The sequence below is a fragment of the Myotis daubentonii genome, chromosome 8 (genome assembly GCF_963259705.1).
Source record: "Myotis daubentonii chromosome 8, mMyoDau2.1, whole genome shotgun sequence".
Lineage (NCBI taxonomy): Eukaryota > Metazoa > Chordata > Mammalia > Chiroptera > Vespertilionidae > Myotis > Myotis daubentonii.
The window spans coordinates 31355246-31380213 of record NC_081847.1 but is presented as its reverse complement, the minus strand read 5'-3'; the positions used below and the strand labels follow the sequence as shown (position 1 = coordinate 31380213).

General features: G+C 51.2%; 1 protein-coding gene and 1 non-coding gene across 11 annotated transcripts in view; one reads left to right on the top strand and one right to left on the bottom strand.

Annotated features, from left to right (window-relative positions):
- Positions 1–15429: 15429 nt before the first annotated feature.
- The window catches only part of UBOX5 (U-box domain containing 5), a 40044-nt gene continuing 30505 nt past the window's right edge, over positions 15430–24968 (bottom strand). For 8 of the 10 annotated variants that reach the window (XM_059705715.1, XM_059705718.1, XM_059705719.1 and 5 more), the window contains 4 exons: positions 24208–24302; positions 21549–22749; positions 18953–19114; positions 15430–16201 (listed from right to left, as the gene is read on the bottom strand). In XM_059705715.1, coding sequence (XP_059561698.1) covers positions 15993–16201; positions 18953–19114; positions 21549–22749; positions 24208–24261 — 1626 coding nt within the window. In that variant the 5' untranslated portion in view covers positions 24262–24302 and the 3' untranslated portion in view covers positions 15430–15992. The remainder of the gene's footprint in view (positions 16202–18952; positions 19115–21548; positions 22750–24207; positions 24303–24968) is intronic. The other 2 variants (XM_059705723.1, XM_059705724.1) reach the window with 2 other exon arrangements.
- On the top strand, positions 18033–18143 carry LOC132240319 (U6 spliceosomal RNA). Its single transcript, XR_009454249.1, has one exon. It is a non-coding gene; the product is annotated as a U6 spliceosomal RNA (small nuclear RNA).

Sequence of the window (24968 nt, the reverse complement as noted above, 5' to 3'; positions counted from 1 at the left end):
AATGGGGGTCACTTGGGGGCTGTCTCTAAGCTTCCTCGGGGTACATGGGCCTGTCCCCCCTCAGTCTCCTGAGGAGGGGGTGAGGGGGGCTCATGGGGCTGGCGTGTAAGAAATCGGCTCTGGCGGGCCCCGGGGTGGCGGGGAGGGGGCGGCAGGCCTGCGGACCCCTTCAGAGGCTGACCCTGTGAGAGGACAAGTGACAAGACCAGCGCGCACTCCAGGTGGTGTGAAGGGAGGTGGTGCCGGCTGCACCAAGAAAGGAAATCGCTGCCTTAAGGGCCCAGCAATCAGGGGGCCGTTCCCACAGGTGGGTGGGCAGCTCCTGGGGAGTTTGGGGTTGCTCCCGTCCCATCCACACACCCAGGGTCCAGGGTCTAGAGACGGGGGGCCTCGGAGGCAGCTTCTTGGCGTGTCCCCCTCTCTCCCTCCCAGCAGGAACATGGGGGTTGGGAACCCAGCGAGGTTCAGAGGGATGGGGAGAGTCCCAGGGAACCTAGCAGCCAGCCTGCCCCAGTTCCTACCCCACCAGGATGCTAGTTCATGGGGACCAGGGCAGGTACCATCTCAAGACTGGGTTGAGGGTGAGGCCATCAGGGCTGTGGGGTGAAGGAAGGGAGTAGTCATAGCCAAAGAGGCCCAGCCTGAGGAAGGAGCACTTGGTTCATGACTCCGGGCTGATGGGGTGAAGCGACTCAGCCTCCCTCCCCCAGGGCACAGAGCACCCCTGTAGCCCCAGCTCTTCCAGCCCCCAGGCTCTTGGCCTCCTCTCCAGGGTCCTGCAAGGAAGCTTCTAGAAGTGTGTGTGTGTGGGGGAGGGAGGGGGGGGTGACAGGGCAGCCTCCTCCCCACAAAGTGCTATGAAGGGTCCAGTGTCGCAGGGAGGGACCTCCTACACTCAGGAATGTCCCCTTAGGGGCCGTGAGGACGCCGGAGCCCAGTGGCCTGTTGCAATCTGGCCGGTGTAGCGGGAAACATGACTTGGGCAGGTCACTTGTCCTCTCTGGGCCTCACTCCTGTCCCGTGTGAAGCAGGGTGGATACCAACACCCGCTCCGAGGGCAGTTGTAGGAGCTTTAGGAACGTGCCCGCGCCCGTGTGAAGTCAGCGAGGAGGAGCCCTGTGTCATCAATGCCGTCGTTCTCGTTAACAGCTGAAAAGCTTTCTTCGGAGAGAGCATCTTTCTGGATTAACCCAGGAGGAACATTCTCATTCCATCGTCACCAGAAAGAAGCTTGGTGTGAGCTGTTGCCGCCCTGACACTCCGTGGAATGGGGGCCGGGCCAGGGAGGAGGCCAGAGGTCCAGTTGGGCCAGCCGTGTGGCTACGCCCAGCACCCTTCCATCTCTGCCCTGCAGGTCTGAGGCGCCTCCTAAAAATGGATGGGGCCCCGCTAACTCCAGGGCTCAGGCCCAGGGGCAGACCAGCCTTGTCTACCAGCATCATCATTCTAAGACTTGCCCCCACACCAGGGCCCCTTGAAGAGCCCAAACACCACCTCCACACGGACGCCAGAGGGCCTGCTCTTCCCAATGCCACCTCCTTGGGGGCGGCATGGGCTGGGAAAGGTCTCACTACTGTGCTGACTGGCTCGCTGTAAATACGTCACCTCACCTGTCACCACGACCCTCGGATAGCCACCCCCTCTAGTTCCCTTCCCCAAGACTCCTCCTCCACACCTTCATCTGTGAGTTAGACTGCAAACGCGCCCTCCACGCTAAGCCGTGTGGCTTGCTATGATGACCGTCCCATCGCTGAGCAGCTGATTGCATTTCCTGGAGTTAAGGATTGCCCTGGTTTCCCATTGTGGTCCACCTGCCATTTTTAGACGTCAACATTTACTTTTCAACTCCCTCCGCTCAGGCTTCTGCCCAAACCAACCCACTGAAACGCCTGTGATCAAGATCATAAATTACCTCCATATTGCCAAATGCGGTGGCCATGTCTCTGTTCTCATTTTCCATCATCCCCTAGGGGCATTCCACGTGGGTGAGCACTTGTCCTTTCCAAAAATAAGCTTCGTCTGGCGCCCGGGACACCACACTGTCTTGGCCTTCCTTCCACCACACTGGGTGTTCATTGTCCGTCTCCTTTTCTGGCTCGCCCTGTTTGACCTTGGCTTCTAATGTCAGAGCACCCCAGGACTCAGGCCTGCATCCCTTTGTTTCTTCTCCTCCTGGGTGATTGCTTCTAGCCCCATGATTTTATATACTTTCTACAAACTAGTCATTTCTAAGTTTGTATCTCCATTCCAGGCCTCTCCCCCAAGTGCCAAACTTATAGTGACACCTGCCCAACGACACCTCCCCCTGGGTATTCAGGTAATTATAGGCCTCTCCAACTCCGGGTTCTTAGCTGCTCCCCTGCTCACGCCCAGGGTCCCCAGCTCTGTAATCATGCCACCACCCGGCCAGCAGCTCCTCCCAGAACTGAGACTCCCCTTGGTCCTTCTCTTTCCCTCACTCTTAACAAAGTCCTTCCTCTAAAATATATTCCAGATCGAGCTGCTTCTTACTGCCCCTGCTTTCAAAGCTCAGAACCTGCTGTTTCCTGTCCTAGAAGACTCACCTGCCCTCCCCTCTCCCTGAGAGTCACCTGGCTGCTTAAAGGTCTTCTCCAAACGGAGCCTTCCCTACCACCATCAGGAGCACGCACTCCTTACCTCCGCCTCAACTATTTTCAAACTTGGGTCTATGCTGATGGGTTTAATAGCATCTACGATCACTTGAGGCCCACCCTGAGACAGTGCTTGCCACTCGGTGTGTTGTGGTTTTTTAAAATTATCTTTATTGCCCAGCCAGCGTGGCTCACGGTTCAATTCCCGTCAGGGCACATGCCCAGGTTGCAGGCTTGATCCCCAGTAGGGGACGTGCAAGAGGCAGCCGATCAATGATTCTCATCATTGATGTTTCTATCTCTCTCTCTCCCTCTCCCTTCCTCTCTGAAATTAATAAAAACATTAAAATAAAATAAAATAATCTTTACTATTTCCAAAGTATCATCTTTAGTTTTGTAAACGTTCTTTAATATTTTTCAGTTTACTATTTCATTAATTTCCACTCTTGTTCACACCTTTTTCATACCATAGTTCACTTTGAGTTTAATTTGCTATTTTTTTCTAATTTAAGCTGATGGTTGAACTATTGATTTAAAATCATCCGATTATAGCCCAGCTGTTGTGGCTTAGTGACTGATCAACAACCCATGCACCAAGAGGGCGTAGGCTTGGTTCCCGGTCAGGGCACATGCCAGGGCTCTGCAGGGGCATGCAGGAGGCAATGGATTGATGCGTCGATGTTTCTATCTCCCTCTCCCTTCCTCTCTCTTTAAAATCAACAAAAAGATATTTTTAAAAAATCATCCTAGTATAGGTTTGGGAGCTATAAACTTCCTAATGTATTGCTTTAGCTATATCCCATAATTTTTGAAATGTTTATTTTTATTCAGTTTAAATGATTTAATTGTTTTGTTTTCTTCTACCCCTGGGTTATCTTTTATTTTTATTTTTTTATTGATTTCAGAGAGGAAGTGAGAGGGAGAGACAGATAGAAATGATGAGAGAGAATCATTGATCGGCTGCCTCTTGCATGCCCCCACTAGGGACCAATCCCACAATCTGGGCATGTGCCCTGACCAGGAATCAAACTCTGACCCTTTATTTCATAGATCAAGGCTCAACCACGGAGCCTGCCGGTGGGCCCATAGGTAATTTTGAAGTGTCATTTAATTTTTAAATAATTTGTGATTCCCCTATATTTTTCTCATATTGATTTCTAATGCGTCTGTTTTTAATAAATAAAAGCATCTCATTACTCTGCTTAGTGTATATCAGATGCTTTCCTTTATTTAATCCAGCGCTCACACACTCACTTGTGGCTGGTCAGGCTGCCTCTGGTTTGTCTGATGGCACCAAGGATAGTAACATTGTGTGATTCTGTAAAGAACACCAATGCTCTCAGGTTGTTTAGGAAATCAACAAGCTAAGTGTGAAGAGATCTCAGAAACGCTCTCCCTCTATGTTAACGTGGGGCCGCAGGGCCTGAAGTGTAAGAATCACAGCCCTGCGGTTCGAAGAAGCTGCACAGCCCAAGCACATGCTACCCGGTCAAACCAGAAAGCACTGCCCCCCAGCGGGGTGGGGGTGGGATGGGGGGGGGCATGGGGAAGCACTCCCTGCCTCTTGCTTTAAAAAAAATTTTAGCTGATTTTTTCCTTTTTATGTTTTTATTGATTTCAAAGAGGAGGGGAGAGGGAGAGAGAGAAACAGCAGTGATGAGAGAGAACCATCACTCGGCTGCCTCCTGCACGCCCCGCACTGGGGAATGAGCCTGCAGCCCGGGCATGTGCCCTGACTGGGAATCGATGCTCAACCTCTGAGCCACACCGACCGGGCCTTCACCTTGTTTTTAAGACCCCTCACCACTCATTATTATTAAAACCCCACTCCCCTCTCTTTGACGCTAGATATTCTGTATCTCCTGATGGAGGAAAGAAAAACATTTCCCCCCTGAGATCAGTAGCTGCATGCGAAGCCAGCCGGGGACTGTGCTGGTTTTCTCCAGTGAGAAGGCTTATTTGGAACTGGTATCCAGTAGATGCCCCTGGATTCAATTTAGAAAAATCCTCTGGGCCCTGCCTGGGTAGGTCTGTTTGTTGGAGCATCGTTCCCATACCCCAAGGTTGCAATTTGCCAAGGTTGTGGGTTCAATTCCCAGTCAGGGCACATACAAAAATCAACCAATGAATCCACAAATTGATGTGTCTTTCTCTCCCCACTTTTCTCCCCCCCCCCACCTTTCTCCCTCTCAAAAAAAAATTTAATAAATATAAATTTTAAAAAAATCTTCTCATTTTCCAAGACCTATCCATCTTCTGCACCGAACAGGGAAGATGTATAAACAGAGAGGGTGTGGATTAGCTACCGTTCACAGCACGCTGACAATGTGTTCCCAGTTCATACGCTGCCAGTCGCACCAATGTCATGAGGTGTGTTTATCACCATCTTATTCATGTGGAAACTGAGGCGCAAAGGGGCTAAGCACATTTCCTGAAGAGCCACAGGTAGCAGAGCCGGAGCGGGCTCCTAGCCCAGCATCCCCATGCCCGCGCAGCCCTGAAAGGGAACACGGCCTGTGTCTTTCGGGGCTCTGACGGGTTCGCCCAGGTTTTGGTTTGTCATTTTGATGGAAAAAGGAACTCCAAGAGTGCCCACCTTTATGCCCTGAACTTGTTAACTTAGTGCCCTAATTTACTTCAAAATAACATGAGAGGGGCAGCTTAGGGGAGGGTAAGCATAGAAGAAACAAATGGGTACATGAGATTTTACATGACTAATGTGTATTTTTGTATGTGCGTGAACTTCTCTTAAGAAACATTTTTTTGAAGTCTTGGTCTCACCTTTTGTGACACCTGGTATAAAATATGACCAAATGTTTATTTTATTTTTTGTGAATCCTCACCTGAGGATATATTTCCTTTTGGGGGCGGGGGGAGTGGAAGAGAGAGGGAAAGACAGAGAAAAACATCAATGTAAGAGCAACACATCAATTGGTTGCCTCCTGCACACACCCCAACCAGGGCCCGGTCTGGGGAGCAGCCTGCAACCGGGGCTTACCCTTGACCGGAATCAAACCCAGGACCCTTTGGACCGCAGACCAACGCTCTATCTACTGAGCCAAACTGGCTAGGGCCTGACCAGGTGTTTAGAAGTTGTAAGTCAAGCTAACAAATTGTTAAATAAAACATTTCCCTCCTCCTACCTTGACAAATACGTCTTCATGGTGACCTGAACCCAGACACAAGTTTGGAATCCTTGTGCTCTTCCGAGTTCTGCCGCTGGGGGAGCTGGCCTCTCCCTGTAGCTTTGTTTTGTCCCACATCCCAAGGGATGTGGGCATTCCAGGCTGCAGGCTGCAGGCTCTGCCTGGCACCGCACACACTGCCTCCCCTTCTCACCACAAAGGCGCATTTGCATACCTGAGGTGGGTCCACCTGGGGCACATGCCCAGGGAGGAGGACTCCTCCAGCCATAGAAACAGTTGTGGGAGCCGGTCCGTATGGCTCAGTGGTTGAGTGTTGACCTATGAACCAGGAGGTCATGGTTCCATTCCCCGTCAGGGCACATGCCGGGTTGTGAGCTCCATCCCCAGTGTGAGATGTGCAGGAGGCAGTTGATCAATGATCCTCTCTCAGTATTGATGTTTCTATCTCTCTTTCCCTCTCCCTGCCTCTCTCTGAAATCAATAAAAACATTTTTTTAAATCAATGAACTGAAATGAAAATATAATTGAGTGCCCTATATTAAAAAGAAATAAAGGAAGGAAGGAAGGAAGGAAGGAAGGAAGGAAGGAAGGAAGGAAGGAAGGAAGGATGAAAGAAGTCGTGAGAAAGTTATGCAGGGCGTTCCATGCCGCTGCCCACAAGGTACACATTCTGGGTGGGCATATCCCCTGGCTTCACCCCAAGGAGGGCCAGAGCAGGCCTCTAAGGCAAGGGCAGGGCCTTTCTTGTCTGGGTCCTAGGCATTAAGGCCCTCGAGTCTGCCAGCACCCTGCCCTCGGGAGGCACATGGCTGTAACGACTCAGCTGCTTCATCCCACCTGCCATAGGACACGGGTCCAAACCAGCAGACGAACATCAGTTTCACTGTCTCCTGGCCTCTGCTGCTGGTTCTGTGCTGTTTGGGGCCATTTGAGCAGAAGGAATTCACTAGAGGGCTATTGAGAGCTCACAATTGAAGGGAAGAGTTGAGAACCAGGCTTGGAAGCTATAGTTCTTGAGGGCCACGAAACAGGAACCCATAAAGTTTCATGACATGGTGAGTCAGATCCCCCAGGAGCAGTGCCTGAGATTGGAATTCTTGTACCCGTAGTTCATGAGGGAGGCTCAGGAGTGAGGGAAGTAGGATGGACGAGGAAGAAGCCAGGTAAAGATGGAGTCTAGCTTCAGCCTGATCCCCCAGAGCTCCTGAGTGTGAGTGGCACCACAGAGTTGTCCTATCATGAGGCAAGAGGGTTAAAGAGGGGGGAGAGAGAGAGAGAGAGAGAGAGAGAGAGAGAGAGGTGAGAAACATCAATGGATTGCCTCCTGCACACACCCCACCAGGGATCAAACCCGAAACATAGGGAATCGAACCGGCAACCTTTCGGTGCATGGAAAAATGCTCAACCCACTGAGCAACATCGGCCAGGGCCGTTATACATGTATATAATTTGCATACTACTCAGTCATTGGTCAAGGAGATTGGGGAGAAGGAACCTCCCAGGCATTTTCTTGGTGAGGTGGCTCCCATAGGCTGAGGGCAAGTCTTTGGAGACAGGCCAGCAACAAGCCATTAGCAACCAATTCCCACAGCATCTGGGGCATGATGGGTGCAGAGCCAGGGCGTCCATTCTAGGGATGCTTCAAGTGCCGCCGGCCTTGCCCTGTGCCCAGGTTCCCATCCCCAGGAAGGCTGTCTACTTGGCTTAGCTTCTGTCCCTTAAGCGCCCGAATAGAGCTTCCTCCGACTGTGCCCGGGGAGAACTGGTCATGCCTTAAAAGACAATCAGGGTGATATCATAAAGGGACAGTGGGGACTGTGGAGCTGAGCCCCCCAAAGTCCCAAGATATTTTTCTGAAATCAGCACCAGAGTCCCGTTTGTCCTGCCCCCACCTCTAACCTCGTTCCTACAAGTTGATGGGGTTGGCCTAGAAATGCTTCAGTCACACTTCCCTGTCCCTCTGCCCTCGTGGACAGTGTTCCTGTCATGAGTGTGCCCCAGGGCCCTGCCGTGGGCCCTCACTGGGTCTCCAGGAAATGAGTTAGCGCGCTGGCCAGCCCCGTGGTGACTGCCTACAAAATTAGCATAGGAACATTTTCAGGCTGTCGCCTCCCGCTCTGCTACGAGGATTCTGGCTTCGCCCTCCCCGTCCTCCTTCTAGACCCTTCTGCAGGAGTCCTTGAGGATTTTGTGGTTGTTCTAGTTTCTACTTGCTGTGTAGCAAACACCTCCAAACGCAGTGCACAAAATAACCACCGTTTTATTAAGCTCGTGGATTCTGAAGGTCAGGAGTCCAAACAGGGCACAGCAAGGACCGCTTTTCTCTGCTCCACCTGGTCCGGGCCTCCGTGGGAAGGAGCGCATGGCCAGGGGCTGGAATCGGCTGGAGACTTCACTCACATGCCCAGGCGCGGGACTGAGCTCCTGCCTCCTGTGGCCTCGGTGTGTGGCTTTTCTCAGCTTGGTGGCCTGGGGATATGTCGGACACTGGCGAGTTCCAAGAAATGAGTCAGAAGTCACGTGGTCTTTTACGACAGCCTCGCAGTCCAGTAGGGTCACTGCAGCCACACGCTGTGGGTCTAAGCCACCCCACGCCTGTCCAGAGTCAAGAGAAGGAACAGGGCTCCCCTTTGGATGGAATGAGTGTCAAATAATTAGCAACCAATCATGGAAAGCCGTCACAGTGGCGGGAAGCCAGGAGAAGAGGATGGGTTCGAAGTTTGGAGGTAGATTTTTCCAGGGAGCTTTGCAAGGTATGGGAGAGCTGCAGGACAGGAATGCGGGAGGCAGATGGGCGGGTGAGAGGGGAACTTAAAGAAGTCTTGCTGAGTAACATCAGTGTGAAATGGCCGGTTGATTCCCGAACCTGTGTTCCTTTGGCTCCGAATCACTCTAAGACCGATCGCACGGCTCGGGCAGGTGCACAGGCTGCCCCCCCAGCCTGCCCCCGGGCTCGTAATGAAGAAAATTTTCAGGTTTGAGGCGCTTACCGTCATTTCCGTCTTCTCATCATAGAAGGTCAGTTTGCCAAGGCCGTCTCATGCCTCAGCGCGTGCCCCCGCATCTCATTTCCCCTGGCCTCCGTGCTCCGGCCCCTCCTCGCTCCCAGGGGCCAGCTCCCCGGAGCCTGATCTCATCCGTGGGGTGGGAGGGGGAGGAAGGCAGGTGAGAGGGGCTCTCTCTGGAGGATCCTGGTTTCTGAGACAGGCTAATTACAGGCTTCCTAATTAATGAGCCATGGGGTTGCATTTCATCAGCTGAGTCACAGTTGATGTCTGAGCCCTGGGCCCAAGGGGAGGGTATCAGGAATTGTGGGAGGGGGAAGACCAGCCTGTGTCTCTGTCTCCCCCACCCTTATTCTCTGCTCCCTCTGTTCAAACCCAGCTCTCCCCACCAGTGTAGAGCGTGTCAGCAGCCCCCATTCTTCCCTACTCTTGCCTCTGCTTCCTGACACCGTCCTGGGACTCTTCTCCCCCCGCGGCCCCCCCCCCCCCAGTCTGTCCATCCCTTATATCTTCCTGTCCCACCAGGACCACACAGGGCTCATTTGGTTACTGTTTCCCAACACCCAGTTTCTCTTTCAAACTGAGTCTCCCTCAGCCCTTATCACACAGCGGGGTCACTGTCTGCGGTGCGGCAGCCACAGCTGGTAGGATCCTAGCCCCCACCGGCCCTGGCCAAAGCCTGCCCGAGGCCACTGTGGATAGAGCCGCTTGCTCCCCACACCCATTTCTGTCAGTAACTGTAGGACGGGTACTTTTCCATTGGCATTTCAACCAAGAGGTTTATCCATTTACATGAAGTTAACGCTGCTGAGCGTTTATTAAAGGAACATCTTTTATTTTTGTGCCTCAAGATGGAATATTATTGAGTTTTCAAAAGCTTAGTCACGAGTTATTCCATAATTAGATTTTCCGTGCCTCCGGTTCTGGGTCGTATGATGAGCTTGGACCCTAGTGGATAGGTTCCTGTAGATGGTGGGGTTGGGTGGGCTCCCCCCAGCTCAGTGCCGTCGGTGCCCCTGTATCCTGCACAAGGTCCCAGCTCCATGGAGGGATCCTTACAGGCCCTGCGGTGACAACATCCAGGCCACCCCTGTTGGGGGGGACCTGAGTCAGCTCCTTGCCAGCCTGCGCTCCCTACAGAGCATCTCCGGAGATGAGAGTTGGTGGCCTTGGCGTCGGTCAGACCAGCTCTTTGTGGAGCTGAGCCTCAGCTTCCTCCTTCCTCCAAGAGCTGTGAGGACTGAATGAGATGATACATACGGCACAGAGCACAGTGCCCAGGACAGCGTGCTCAATACATAAAAACTTTTAAATTTTTTTTTTTTTTTTACTGAGAGGAAGGGAGAGGGATAGAGAGTTAGAAACATCAATGAGAGAGAAACATCGATCACATTGCACACCTCCTACTGGGGATGTGCCCGCAACCAAGGTACATGCCCTTGACTGGAACCAAACCTGGGACCTTTCAGTCCGCAGGCCGACGCTCTATCTACTGAGCCAAACCAGTTTCGGCTAAACTTTTGAATGCAAAGTTTTTTAACCCACATGGTTAGCCTTCTAAGTCTCCCCAATATCCTTGATGGTGTGTGCAGATTCATGTGGGCCCGTCCTCTGGGGGTGATGGCTCCCCAGCTCCCAAGGGGCTACCCTGCTGTTTAGGCTGCTTGCTGGTAGGGCCGAAAGTGTTCTCTTCAGATTTGTGTCAGCGAATCTTCAGGCTAGCATCCTAGAAGTGGGAAGGCTGGGTTGAGGGTACATGTGTATGCAACCTCCCTGGATATTGCCACATTCCCCTCCACAGCGGTTGCACCCCTTGCATTCCCAGCAGCATAGGACAGTCAGCCTCACCAGTGAGTGTGGCCAAACTTTGAGATTTGTGCCAACTTGCTGAACAAGAAATGGTATTTCAGGGTTATTATTTCATCACTAGAAACCTGGTGAACGAAGATTCGTGCAAGAATGGCTGCCAGCACTGCCTTCGCTCCGGCCAGAGCCGCCTTTCCGCCTTTGCTCCAGCCTGGAGCAGCCTTTCCATCTTCCCACACTACCCAGAGGCCCTGAGCAGCAGGGGCGGTGTGGAATGCCATGGCACCGACACAAGCGTCCCGCCCCACCCCCAGCCGCTTGGCGCCTGCGCATGCAAATTAACCTGCCATCTTTGCTGGGTTAATTTGCATACTCACGCCTGATTGGCTGGTGGGTGTCTCAAAGGTACAGTCAATTTGCATCTTTCTCTTTTATTAGTGTAGACATGAGCAAGGGCAGGCTTCTTCTGACATGTCTAAAAGACCATGTATACTTCTTGGTGCATCTTTCTTATTTTTAGGAGCTGTATGTTAGGGATATTAACCACTGCAAAACAAGTTGCAAATATATTTCCCCAGTCCTGACCAGTTTGGCTCAGTGGATAGAGCATTGGCCTGCAGACTGAAGGGTCCTGGGTTTGATTCTGGTCAAAACCCATACCTCAGTTGCAGGCTCCTCCTCAGGCCAGGCCATGTTCGCATGCAGTTGGCAACCAAACGATGTGTTTCTCTCACATTGATATTTCTGTCTTTCCCTCTCTCTTCCAATCTCTCTAAAAATCAATAAAAAAAAATATCCTCAGGTGAGGATTAAAATATATATATACCTATATATTTCCCTCCCAATCTTGTAACTTATTTTTACTTTGTAATGGTGTTATGTTTTTCTATTAACAGATTTTTTTTAAAAAATTCATACATAGTCAAATTGGTCAGTCTTTGGCCTTAATGTATCTAGATTTTGAATCAGGGATCTTCTCCTCTCTCTCAGGAATTCCCTCATTTTCCATATCCTTCTGGTTCTCCGGTGGTGTCAGTGACTGCAGCACCACTTATGAAAGGCCACCTTTCCCCAGCTCATTGCCAATGCCTCGGGCAGAGCACACTGCATTTCCATGTGCAGCCGGACCTAGTTCTGGATTTATAGACATTTTGTTGGCCTACATATTTGTGGGTTAGGCTCAAACTGTTCCTTGTTATTTTGGCTTGTTCTTCAAGATGATCTTTATAATAAGAATAGTTTCTAATGAAATGCCCATGAAATGTTAAGGGAACTAGCAGGCAACAAAACCACAGTTACACATAGACAATTTCCCCCTTATAATAAAACTAGAGGCCTGGTGCACAAATTTCATGCATAGGGGAGGGGGGGTCTCTCAGCCTGGCCTGCACCCTCTCCAATCCTGGACCCCTTGGGGGATGTCCCTCTCACAATCCGGGACTGCTGGCTCCTAACCACTCGCCTGCCTGCCTGCCAGCCTGATCGCCCCCTAACTGCTCCCCCCTGCCAGGCTGATCGCCCCTAACTGCCCTCCCGTGCCGGTCTGATTGCCCCTAACCGCCTCTGCCTTGGCCCCCACCATTGTGGCTTCGTCCCTTTTATTAGTATAGACTAGAGGCCCGATGCACAAAATTTGTGCAAGCGTAGGCCTTCGCAGCTGCAGCGGCTGCCTGGATCCTGCAGCTAAAGCCCTGGCTTCATCTGGAAGGTCATCTGAAAGGATGTCCGGAAGGATATCTGGTCTAATTAGCATATTGTGCTTTTATTATTATAGATATTGGAAGGGAAAAGATCCAAACTGTTTGTGAGGTTATCTTTTTCTTGTGTGAAGTTATCACTTGTTAGTATGGTGATGGGTAGCATCATCTTGCTATTGGTATAAACCGTGATGAAAACTTACCAACTGTCTCTTCCTCCTTCACCTCATCCCTGTGCCACTCTGGAGATCTTATCACCCCTCTGGACCATGGCCCCTCTTTGTACGAGAGGCAATGCATTACAGCAAGGTGGATTGGGTAACGGCCTCTGTCAGGAGGCAGGTTCATAGAGCTGAGGAAAACCAAGGGCCAGTCTCACCTGTTCCTACTTGGCCCAGCTCTGTCCAACAGGACTATTTTTGATGGTGGAAATGTTTTCTATCTTGCTGTCTAATAGAATATCACCAGCACGTGTGGCTATTAAGTACTTGAAATGTGGCTGCTGTGACTCAGGAACTGAGTTTTTAATTTAATTTAAACTAATTTAAATAGCCACATGAGGCTAGTTGTTACTACATGGGATAGTGCATCTTTGGCTAATTCTCAACCTAGCCATTCCCCTTCCTAGATCTGGAAGGACCCATCCTGCCTGAGTGAGGCCAGGCAGGCTACAGCGAGCTGAGAGGCTGGGCGGGAAGCTGAGTAGGCAGAGGGGCCAGCTGTGCAGGAGGGGGTCAGCCCGAGGCAGCCCTACCCACCCAGCGGCCATCACAATGGCAGCCAACCCAGCATTACAATTCCACAGGCAGGGGGTAAGCAGTGGCCTGGCAGGCGTTTCCTCCCAGGCAGGTCTCTTTGTCTGCAGACCTACTTACAGCCGCCCAGGTGGCAGCGCCGGTTCGGAATAGAAAGCATCCAGCAGCTGAGCAGCCTCGAGCTGGAGATCCCCCGGAGGCAGGCCAGGCGTGGGGACGGGGCACCCGCTCTGATGGAGGCCAGGCATGGGGACGGGGCACCCGCTCTGCCCCGGGACCCAGGAGCAGGGCCCGGGCCTGACTGCCAGGAGGTGGAATACTCTGTGAGCACTGAGCAGCTCCTCGTCTTCTTAGCAGTTTGGTTCTTCTACATCTTCTACCTCTAGGACTACTTCTGAGCAGCCCTCCTTCCCGTCTGCTCCAGCTGGAGAGCAGCAGCAGAGAACATGCGTGGCCCAGCCCCCGTGAGTGAGGACGGACAGTGCCCAAGGGCTGGGGCCTTTGGCCCACAGGAAGGACGGTCAGGATGCAGGCCAGGCCTCACTCTGCACCGTGGGGATGAGCACCAGCGCCCTACCCCTCAACGCCCCGGGGGCCATGCCCAGCCTCCTGCTCTCCGAGGGCCCAGGGCTGCGTGCCCCCAACAGGCTTGTGTTGAGAAAATGATACAGAAGAGCGGAGGAGACAGGTGTCCCACAGAACCTGCAGTGGGGCGAGGGAGTCACGTCAAGGCTGTGCAGACCTGCGTCTCAGTGTCCGTGGAGTCCTTGTGTTTGCCGCTTTGGGCCTGGCTCCGGGCTCTCGGGAGAAAGAAACTGTCTCTGAACCGAGCTGGCAGGAGAAAGGTTATTCCCATTTCCTAGGGGAGAGAAATGGAGCCCAGCAGTGCTCAGTGTGTTTCTGGCAAGGGTGGTGCAATCACCACTTCCTTTGGGGGGCTCTTTAAAATGAGGTGAGGCCCTAACCGGTTTGGCTCAGTGGATAGAGCGTCGGCATGGGGACTGAGGGTCCCAGGTTCAATTCTGGTCAAGGGCATGTACCTTGGTTGCAGGCACATCCCCAGTGGGGAGTGTGCAGGAGGCAGCTGATCGAGGCAGCTGATCGAGGTTTCTCTCTCATCGATGTTTCTAACTCTCTATCCCGCTCCCTTCCTCTCTGTAAGAAAAATCAATAAAATATATTTTAAAAAAATGAGGTAGAATGAGTGCATCTCCAAGGATGTAGGTGCGGCTCCACCTGGCCAGAGAACAGGAACTGTCCAGCCCAGTGGCTCCCCCGCCCAATTTCCCACCAGGCCCTGCAGGCTGGGAGGCAGCTCTGCCCTCACCTGAGCATGCTTTAGGCTGGTGGCTCCCCCTGGCTCCTGGTGGGGCAAACAGGGCAACCCCGAGAGCAGGGCTCCCCGAGGCTGTCAACCTGCTGGTGGGAGCAGGGCTGTTCCCCCGAGACCGAGACAGGCTGAAAATCCACCCCCACCCCCACCACCCCCACTCCTCAGTGGTTTTGCTACAAATGGTGGGGCTTTTCCTAGAACACAAGCACGAAGGAGGGTAAGGCAAGACTCTGGAATGGCCTAGACACTGAAAGCCAAGGGCACATGGAGCCTCATCGGCCACCAGTGCAGACCCGAAGTCTCAAGGGAAGCGCCAGCAGGAGGCAGAGGGAAGGATGCAGCCACCTTTCAGACACACAAATCCCCCAGGAACTCTTTAACAAGCAGATTCCTGAACCCCAACCCCAGATCTCTAAATCTTGGATCAGGACTGCAGTCCAAGAAGCTGAATTTTTTTATAAAGTTCAGTGTAAGGACTGGAGTTCTGCCCATGTGCAAAGCTTAAAAACCAGAGAGAATGCCAGCCTCCAGCCCTCAGGTGCCCTTAGGTGTAGGCTGCGGGAGGGGCGGCAGCTCAGAGCCCTGGGCGTGGAGGCCCGGCCCGTCCACGGAGCCGGCGAGGGAATCTCCAGGGTGACGTATGTGACATGTGGAGCCGCTCCAGGCGCGCGCAGAAGAGGGAAAGTGCGGTGTATTTTCTCACTGACCTTCCTAGTGACTAGATCTACTCCGTACAGTAAACAATTGTAAGAATACGTATTTTCCCTCTGCGACTCCACAAAACTAAATTCTGAACAGAAAAACAAACTGCAGCTACAAACGAGTCGTTTTCCTGAAATGGGTCCCGGCAGGAAAGGCACCTTTCCCCTCAGAGGGCAGCAGCCAGCCCCAGGACAGGCTCCCCTCCCTCCCCACCCACACACCCCACCTGCCAACCCTCCCACAGCACGCATCTGACCCAATTACAGCCTGCCTGGGGGGCGGTGACTGCCGGCGGCCCTGCGACAACTCCACTTTGTATGGGTGCGGGAGGGGACAGGAGTGTGACGACAGACAGGAGGAAGCCCACGGCAGATGTCAGCAATCACTTTATTAAGGCTCCACGCAGGCTGCCAGCTGGGGGCTGAGTCATTCACTCCACTTTTGGGTGACACTGAAGGCAGAGGCTCTCTCTGAGACCCCGAGCCACACACAACGGTGCTCCACGCACATCCACCCTGCAGGATGGGGGGGAGGCCCCCCCGCCCCACATGCACGCGTGTGTGTGTGTGTGTGTGTGTGTGTGTGTGTGTATGCAAATAACTTGGGGGCCCTCAGCAGGGTGGGGCTGGCTGAAGCAGGCCCTGGGCTCTGGCAGAAAGGGGGGTGGCAGGGAGGTACCAGAGGGCAGCAACATCTCCCCCAGCCCTCCCAGCCCGAAGTATGGCTTTGTTATCCTATTGCCACTTGAGCTGGAGTGGGGGGCCCCTCCCCCACCCCTCACTCCAGGCCTGTGCTACACTGTGGGAGGCAATAAAGGGGAAGCCCTTGGGAACCAAGAGGCCCCTCTGTGCCTGGGACTTGGCCAGATCTCAGGGAGCTACGACCCCCACTTCTGCTCCTCCCAACAATAGGTCTTCTCGGGTTGAGGCCAGTCACTCAGAAGTGGACCCGCAGCACGTCCTGGCTGGTGAAAGGCTGCTGGCAGGCTGTGCATATCATAGGCAGGGAGCGCTGCTTCTCACCCAGGCAGGGCCGGCATAGGAGGTGGCCACAGGGAAGCTGGTACACGGGCTCCTTTTTGAAGTAGGAGGAAAATACTCTTTTGCAGGAGGCACACTCGGGACCCAGGACACTCCCAGGCTGCTCTGGTAAATCAGGGAGGAAAACAGGACAGGGTTAGGGAAAGCTGCGCCTAGTCCAGGCTCCATCCTGGAGGCAGGGCACAGGCCTGGAGCGGGAGAGAAGCTGCCCCACCCTCTACCCCTGCAGCAGTTTGGCTGCACCCCTCCCTAGGCCACCTCTGGCTGATCTGAGAGCAGAGGTCCAGGGAGCTGGGGACGCTGGAAGGCCTCCACAAGATCATCAAATCTCGGTGTTCCCATAAATGCTCAAAAAGAGCGCTTCTCAGGGAAGCCAGGTAGCGCTGGGCCCTTCGTCCCAGTCTCCCAAGATGCACTTTCCCTTGGGATAGGCTCCCAAGGCGAGCAAGGCACAAACTCACGCTGACAACCTTGATTAATTACAAGGTGAGGTGTGACAAGAAAAGGAAAAGGCAGAAAATGCTCCTGTGTGTCAGGGTTGGGCAGGTCAAGGGGGTAGAGAAGTCACTAGAGAGCAGAGCTGAGGTCTGTTGGCAGCAGACCTGCCAGCTGAGCCTGGGGCCTGCTTCTCTTCAGCCCTGCAGCCTGGCAGCTCCCTCCCCAGCCATCATCCCCTCCCTGTCTGCTGGCTTTCTCTCCTTCCACACTTCCCAAAGGGACTCCTGAATGAGAGCCACAGTGGGCAGGTGCCCACCACCCCCTGCCCAAGCTGCACCTGTTCTTCCCTCCCTCATGGCCTTGCCTAAGGAGGCTGTTCTTTCTCTTCCAATCCACACACCTCTGGAGAGGGCAAGGGTGGCCTCTTAGGGAAGGGCCATAGGAATGAAAAGAGGCCAGCCATGCAAAGAGTGAACGAGACAGCAAGGACAAAGAATGGCTGGTCCATCAGAGAAAGAAGACAGAGGGGTGTGAGGCAGGAGGGTGGCTCCAGATGAGATGGCAGAGCAGGGAGGGCAGGGGCTGGAGCATGCAGGACCTCACAGGCAGCAGGAGTTTCCATTTATTCCAAGTTCAATGGGATGCGATGGAAGAATTCTAAGAAGTGGAAGAGAATGATCGAGCTTCCAAGAGGATGACGGGCTATGGCAGGGAAAGCGTGGCTGTTAGAAGTAGGGGGGCTGCCACAGGGGCCCGGGGAGCACAGCAGGAAGGCAGTGGAGCAGAGGACCACGCTGAGGTCTCCTCCGGAGGAGTATGAGCAAGACGATGATGAAGAGGACGTCAGTGTGAGGACACTGAAGGAAAACTAAGGGTGGCCTGCACGTTGTAGGCCTGACCACACGGTAGATGCTGCTCTTGCCCTAACCGGTTTGGCTCAGGGGCTGGAACGTCGGCCTGTGGACTAAGGGGTCCCGGGTTCGATTCCGGTCAAGGCATGTACCTTTGTTGCTGGCACATCCCCAGTGGGAGGCGTGCAGGAGGCGGCTGATCGATGTTTCTCTCTCATCGATGTTTCTAACTCTCTATCCCTCTCTCTTCCTCTCTGTAAAAAAATCAATAAAATATATTTTAAAAAAAAAGATGCTTCTCTTTGCCCTCAGTGGTGTGGGAGGGGATGTGGGTGGGAGAACCTTTGGAGCTCTTCTCAGTTAAGTTCACTCAAGATATCCATGAGTTTTCCACGTGGAGGCGTCAAGCAGCTGTTAGGGAGGTCGGGGTCTGAGTTCCAGGAAAGATCAAAGCTATAGGTGAACATGGGCAGTCACTGGCCAGCGGGCTCTCACTTGGGTGACAAAGAGGACAGAGAGAAGAGGGTCCAGGACCAGAGTATTGAAGAGGAGAGTCAACAATGGAAATTGAGGAGGGATCACTGAAATGGGGAGAAAAAGAGTGTAACATCTAGGAGGCCAAGAGAGAAGGTGTTTCGAGAAGGGGTGTGCTCGCTTCAGCAGCACACCTACTAAAATTGGAACGATACAGAGAAGATTAGCAGGCCCCTGCACAAGGATGACACGCAAATTTAAATATGGAAGTGTTTCATATTTTTTTTTAAAAAAAAGGAGGGGCTGATCAGCCTCATCAGATATTGTGCAGAGGATCAGTGACCATTTCATTTATGGACGTGGAAATGCTGGTCATTTGGACAAGATAAGTTTTGGGGAATGGTCAGGATGGGAACAATCAGAGAGGAGCTCGGGGCGAAGGCAGAAGAGATGACCTGCGGCCCAGACAGCAGAGGAGAGCCTGGTTCTGGACGGGCAGGAGGAAGAAGTGTGCGCCTTACCATTAGCCCCACCAGGTTTCATCGTGGAGAAGATGCCCCGGCACCCCAGTCAGGCCCTCCATTTATATCCTAATCAATTCCAGTATCCAGTGTGGTCCCAGGTTCATTTTAGGCAAAAATTGGCTCAGTAAGCTACCACTGTTCTTTTCTAAGACTAAGAAAATGTTAATAGGAAAGAATGAAGGTGACATACTCAACCCCAAACTTCACACTTACATACAACACTCCAGGGGTCAGATGGGAGACAAACTAGATAAGAAAAATAAACTAAAGAGGAGAAACAAACAAAAGTCCTCAGGACAGACAATTAATAATAAACTTACGTAAAAAAAAACACAAAAAAACACAGCAGGGTATCTACGTCCACAGAATCACTAAGAGTTGCCTAAAGAAAGCTCTTCTTGTGAAGAGTCAAACTTCACAGGCAGCCTGTCCGTCAGCTCCCCGCTGGAGAAGGAAAGAGGCCTGGGTATTGGAGCTAAGAAACTGGGCATGAGGGGCCAGGGAGCCCCGGGGTTATGGCTCAGCACCCCATTCAAGGACTCCGAGGAGGTGGACGGGACCCATGTTACCCGGGCCAGCGCCTGCCCTCCAGGAAGTGCTGGTCCTCCTTGTGCCGAGGTGTTGGAGCTGTCCCCTGGTCAGCCGCGCCGTGAAGGAGGGCATGGAGCCAAGGGTGGATGTCAAGGCAATTTCCAAGCTTTGTGACAGCTTCTGCTCATGGGACACTGGCCCTGTTGACAACAATATCCAGAGAGAGGTTTGGAAAAAAAAAAAGACCAAAACACCAAGTCCACTGAGGTCTACAAAAACAGCACTTCCAACTTTAAACAGACACAAATGTAAGGAAAGTCTTCCGATGTCCACTGGTGGGTTGTGATGGCAGAATACATCCCAATGGGGACCCTGGCAGTTGCTACCCACCCACACCATGGGCTCTGTACCAGCTTTCCTCCTCCGGACAACTGCTGGGCAGGTCGGGGCCACCTTGTGGCTCCCCTGCAGAACTGCACGGGCAGGTCGGGGCCACCTTGTGGCTCCCCTGCAGAACTGCACCCTACTTCCTGAAGGCCTCCCTGTGGGCCAGGAAATGACTGCAGCCAGCAAACATGCAGCCTTGTACCCCTGCTCTCCCTCCCCAGCAGCCTTAATCCGCGCTTTCCCTCTCCTCCCTTCTGGAGACCCCGCTGCTCTGCAGGGATGCTGGCCTGCACGCTCTCCTGTTGGGTAAAGCAAAGCAGTTATTACTGAGTGGGACAAGGAAGACCTCACTGTCACTGCACCATCGGGGGCCTTCTCTGTGTGGTCTACAGAAAGCCAAGCAATGGGCACAGGATGAAGGCCATGGGTGGAGGGGGCAGCTGCCCAAGGAAGGGCTCGGACACCTGCCTGGTTCACAAAACTGCCCAAAGTGGAGAGGGAATTATTTTGGTCTATACTTTATAGGACAAGGACATCAGCTTGGAACCTTCAAGGACCACTGGTCAGCATGGTTCTGTGGCACCAACAAATCTGCCAAGGCCAGCACCAACGGAGACCTCCACAGACATCCAGGTCTAAAAACCTTTCTCCTGGTCTCGCTCATCACACTTCAGATGCTTCCAGGAGTTTCTGGGGGTCGTGTTAGCTATAATTTACACTCAAAAACAGAGACACAGGTAGAACCTTTAAGTGCGCTACTTGCACAGGATTTTTAGAGTAAGAGAGGAAATTAAAAGAATAAAGTCTACACTGATGAATTTTCATAAAGAAAAAGAAAAGATTGTCAAAGAGCTAGCTGCCAAAGCACCAGGCACTGACCATCACAGGGAATAATACCAAACATGTACAGAGTAAATTATGTATCTTGGGTAGTGGTGTTCAGTGGTTAGAGCACCAGCCTGAGCACCGAAGGCTTGCAGGTTCAATTCCCGGTCAAAGGCACGTACCTGAGTTGCAGGTTTGATCCCAGGCCCAGTCAGGGTGTGTGCGGGAGGCAACCAGTCAATGTGTCTCTTTCACATAGATGTTTCTCTATTTTTCTCTCTTTCTCTTTCTCTCTCTCTCTCTCTCTCTCTCTCTCTCTCTCTCTCTCTTTCTCCCTTCACACTCCCTCCCTTCCACTCTCTAAAAATCAATGGAAAAAATATCCTCTGGTGAGAACTGACAAACAAACAAAAACAGTGTAAGTGATCTGAATATTAAATTGTTCCAGAGATTAGAAAAAGAAACTTCTAATTTGTCTTATGAAGCAAATAAATCATCCATACCAAACCTGAACAAATATGATGCACACGCACACACACACACACACTCACATTACAGTCCAGTCTCACCAATGAATGCAAAAATCCTAAATAAAACACTAGCAAACAGAATCAAGCAGCCCATTAAAAGAAGCAAGACCAAATGGAGTTAACTCCAGGAATGTAACAATGGTTCAATATGTAGAAGTCTGTTAGTGTGCTTTCTCACATTAAAAACCTAAGGATAAAAAATTACAATTAATCTCCATTGATACTGAAAAGGCATTAGACGAAATTCAACCACCAGTCTTAGATCAACACAGTGACTAAAACAGGAACAGACGGTGTGGAAGAGGATCTGAAATGATCCGTGAACTCCACCTCGGGCCCTCGGATCCCCCCTCCCCTTAGAGTGAGCTAGACTTTAGTGTGTTGTTTTTCACAAAATACAGCAAAAGCGATGGGATGTCATCTCCAGGGTTAGATTATTCAAAGCCAACTCCCACCTTGTTTGCACACCCTTGTGCACACAGCTGCCACGCTGTGTGCTGCCCTTGAGGCCCACATGGCAAGAAACAGAGTGTAGTCTCCGACCACCAGCCAACAAGGAAGTGAAGCCTCCAGGGCCACAGTTCCGCAGGGAGCCGCACCCTAAACCACCATGTGAGTGAGCCGGGAAGGGAATCCTTCCCCAGTGAGCCTCGTGCTGACAACAGCCCCACCAGCACTTTGACAGTAGCTGGGAAGAGCCTGAAGCAGACAATCCAGCCAAGCAACACCTTGCTTCCTGACTGGAGGGGCTGTGAGGTGTGACTGGGTGGTACTTTAAGCCAGTAAGATTTGGGGTAATTTAAGCTGACAAGGCAAAAACAAAGGGCAATGGTGCCAAGTGTCACCTGGGAGTAAAGATGACAACCGGCATGGACAGGGGGCGGTGGGTTACCTGCTGAGCAGTCCATGTGTGTCAGACCAAGCTCACTGGCAGCTTTCATTTTCTTAGCAGTGTGCTCTGAGGTAGAGGGTGAGACCAGGCTTGTGGTAGAAAAACCGGAAGCATTGACATCAAGGCTACTACTGTCTGGGGCATCCTCAGCCTGCTCCATCTTCCTTTTCCGAGATGGCAGAGCAACGGAAGAAGGGGTCAATGCCAATGTAGTCTGTGCTCTCCCAAGCAGGTGGCAGCCGGGGATGGAATGCTGGAGCAGGAAATGGTCGATCCGGGCCTTCAGGGAGGGGTGAGGCAGGGGCTGGGAGTGTGGAGTAAAGGCTACCCCTGTGAAAGGGTCACTGGGCACTCGGCCCCATGTGGCTTCACTGCGGTTACACTTCTCCAGTGTGGCCTGGTCGATGACCTTGCCTGAGGGCAGGAGCATGGGGCAAGGCATGATCTCCAAGGTGATGGGATCCAGGAACTCCTCAGGCACATCCTGAAATACCTCAGCCAGCTCCTGCAGGCTGGAGGGAGCCTGCTGGCCCCCAGACTCACCCCCAGGGTCACAGTCACTCTCCATGGGCAAGGCCGGTACCTGCAGAGCCAAGTCCTGGGAGAGGTTTTTGGAGGCAACCAGCAGGACACCATCTATTACCTCCTGAGAGCAGGTTTTGGCGGGCTGACCCCACACTTCCAAACGCTTGATGCAAGGGATTCCACTGCCTGTCACGTGGGTGATACAGATCTTGAGATGGGCCACATGGTTAAGGGAAAGAGGTCCTTTATTCCAGAGTTCCTGGGCCACAATAGTAGGGGAGGGGAGTGTGGCTTCTATCGGGCCAAATGGTGGCCTGGCCTTGAAGCCCCTGTGGCTAAACACCACCTGGTTTTGGTTTTTCAACAACACTTTGCCTACCAAGGTGAACGCCTCCTTGTCCGGGACGGATGGCTCAGCTGGGCCCAGTGTCTGGCACTCAGAGGTATTCCAAGATGCTCTGTTGGATAAGGCGGACGTGTACATTTCCAGGCCAGTTACATTTTGGCCTCCCCCAGCTGTGAGGTCTATGTTAATCCTACAGATTTCCACACTGAAGGGAAAGGAAACAGTCACATAGACTGGTGGCTTAATAAAATACTCCGTCCTAAAACCACGACTTCTCTTTGTGAGGTCTTCAGAGATGAGATTTTCTACTTCATAGCCATCAGCTGATATCTAGATTTAATGACAAATATGAGACAAATTGATTTGATGAGATCCAAATGAAGACAACTAGTTTCCAAGAATTTGCCACTTCTAAGAAAATTTTTTAAAGAAAACCTGGAGTTCCTCATTTTAAAATTTCCTCTATTACTTCAAATTCTCCTGTGTTTTTTTTATAGGCACCCAATATGAGGGCAACAGTATCCCCCAAGTACTGTCTATTCTTAAAAAATAGGAGCAAGAAAACTTTGCCCAACCCAGCCAAAATCCCTTGAAAATAACATCTCTGTGGAAACAGGGCATATAAATTGGTAGTTTTTTATTTCAGAAAATGAAAACATGCATATTTAGGGGGGAAAAAGATGTTCATTAAAGTTCTCAATTTTGTATTTGGACTACCCATTACAACAAGGTCCCTAGGAAGGCATAACAAACAAGCTTCTTGTAAATCTATAAATGATGGAACTTGGTTTAAAAAAATGTGCGCACATGGACAAAGATCACAAAATATGATGGGAAATTTAAAACAGTGCATGTGCAAAAGATAGGATTGTAAATAACCTCTTCATCTTTTAATATTTCTAATACTTGTTATAACCAATGGAAATTTTAAGATATCTTTGTCCGAAGGAGCCACCTTAACAATCTGGGAACCTAAAATAGTACGCTGAGTGCAGAAACTCCAAATTAAGGGAGGGGTTCAATTCTCCCCTTTGAACTTCCTTATCCACTGCTCTGAGCCGTGAAAACACACCCTCCTTGTACAAAAGGGGAGGCAGCTTAATTCATGTAAAGAACAAGGAAGCCCTAGCCAGTTTGACTCAGTGGATAGCACGTTGGCCTGCCAACTGAAGGGTCCCGGTTCGATTTCGGTCAAGGGCACAAGCCCGGGTTGCGGGCTCAATCCCCAGTAGGGGGTGTGCAGGAGGTAGCCGATCAGTGATTCTCTCTCATCATTGATGTTTCTATCTCTCCCTCTTCCCTTCCTCTCTGAAATCAATAACAATATATATATATATTTTTTAAGCTAAGGGATTTTTTTTAAAAAAGGAACAAGGAATAAAGGCAGTAAGACAAAAAAATAAAAATAAAAAGAAGAAGAAGAACAAGGAATACAAATAAAAAATACAAGCCATTATTCCTAGCATTTGAAATGGTAAGAACAGGGGGGTGAGAAAGTGGAGGACGAGTGTCTCTAACCGTAACTGACTTTGAGTAAAATTAAAATTTATCATCACAATGAATACAATATCCACAAAATGAGTCACAGCTCACCTTGCAATGGTACTGTCTGACTCTATAGGTGCAGCCTGACCCAATCTTATCTCAATACCATCTGGTGGAATCTAAAACAACGAGGTTTGTGAAAGCACATTAAGCCTGACTTAAGTTCACAGGAAATGGGGGGGAAAACCACATGAAAAACAGATATAGTGAATTTATTTATGTGTATATACTTCTTTTGTTTACCTTGTTGCATGAAATTCTTGGTCTGAACTGTGGGAGGCAAAGATTTATTACCATCTTTGTGGCTGAAAGGATAGCTTCCAAGCATCAGAAATAGCCTTAAATAAAAAATAAAACTTGGTATTAGACAAGTTAAAATTCAATTGCAAACCTTTAGGAGTGGATTGCTAAGAGAAGAGACTCAAACAGGGTAACAACAAAAACTTTCATAAACACATCTCTCCTGGCCTATCCTCACTTTCTTTTTATCTGACATGTGATGCTGGGCAATGGTGGAGGAGACTGCTACCGCAGACTGAGCAGGATGCCAAAGACGCTGGTTCTTGGGCTGGAGCTCTTCTCAAGACCCAGTGGAGGCAAGAGACAGTCAGCTCTACCGGGGTCTCCCCACAGGAAAGGTAGGGCCCAAAGCGGCTGAGCTCAGAGAAAGAACAAGCCTACTTACCCTGAGGGTTTCAAATGGGAAGGGGCACAGAAAACAATCATAATGGTACTAAGCATTATTATTTAACACTTCAATGCAATTACATTTTCTTATTAAAACAAAAACAAGAAAAGTAAAAAAACATTGAGAAACAGAAAATGTTAGGGTTGGAAAGCAGCTTAATAGGACAGCTAATCCAAATAGTCATCTTAATGACCAATGCCCGAGAAGGGGGAAACAGGTAAAGATGGTCAAAAGGTACAAACTTCTAAACATAAGAGAAATAAGTTCTAAAGATATACTGTGCAATATAGTGACTACAATTAACTATACTAGTATA